General features: G+C 46.7%; 1 protein-coding gene across 1 annotated transcript in view; it reads right to left on the reverse strand.

Annotated features, from left to right (window-relative positions):
• LOC119592031 (exonuclease 1-like) overlaps positions 1–227 on the reverse strand; it is a gene marked incomplete in the record, with an annotated part of 18,005 nt that overhangs the window by 9,114 nt on the left and 8,664 nt on the right. Inside the window, 1 exon segment of the mRNA XM_037940825.1 lies at positions 10–208. Coding sequence (XP_037796753.1) covers positions 10–208 — 199 coding nt within the window.

Genomic DNA, 227 nt, shown 5'->3' on the forward strand with positions numbered 1-227 from the left:
CATTATTACCTGGTTTAAACTTTCTTTTTAGGACTGGAGTTGAAGATACAAATAATTCCTTCCCAAGGGTGCTCTGCTTCTCTGAGCCCAAGATACTTGGCACTGCAGGTACCGCCTTAGATGGGGTGAAGTCTTTACTCCATATGCTGCGATGAGCAGTACAGATGTCCCCACGCTTATCCCATCCTGATGACTTGGGCTCTGGGGGCTTTATGATGGATGGAGAT

The sequence above is a fragment of the Penaeus monodon genome, chromosome 29 (genome assembly GCF_015228065.2).
Source record: "Penaeus monodon isolate SGIC_2016 chromosome 29, NSTDA_Pmon_1, whole genome shotgun sequence".
Classification (NCBI taxonomy): Eukaryota; Metazoa; Arthropoda; class Malacostraca; order Decapoda; family Penaeidae; genus Penaeus; species Penaeus monodon.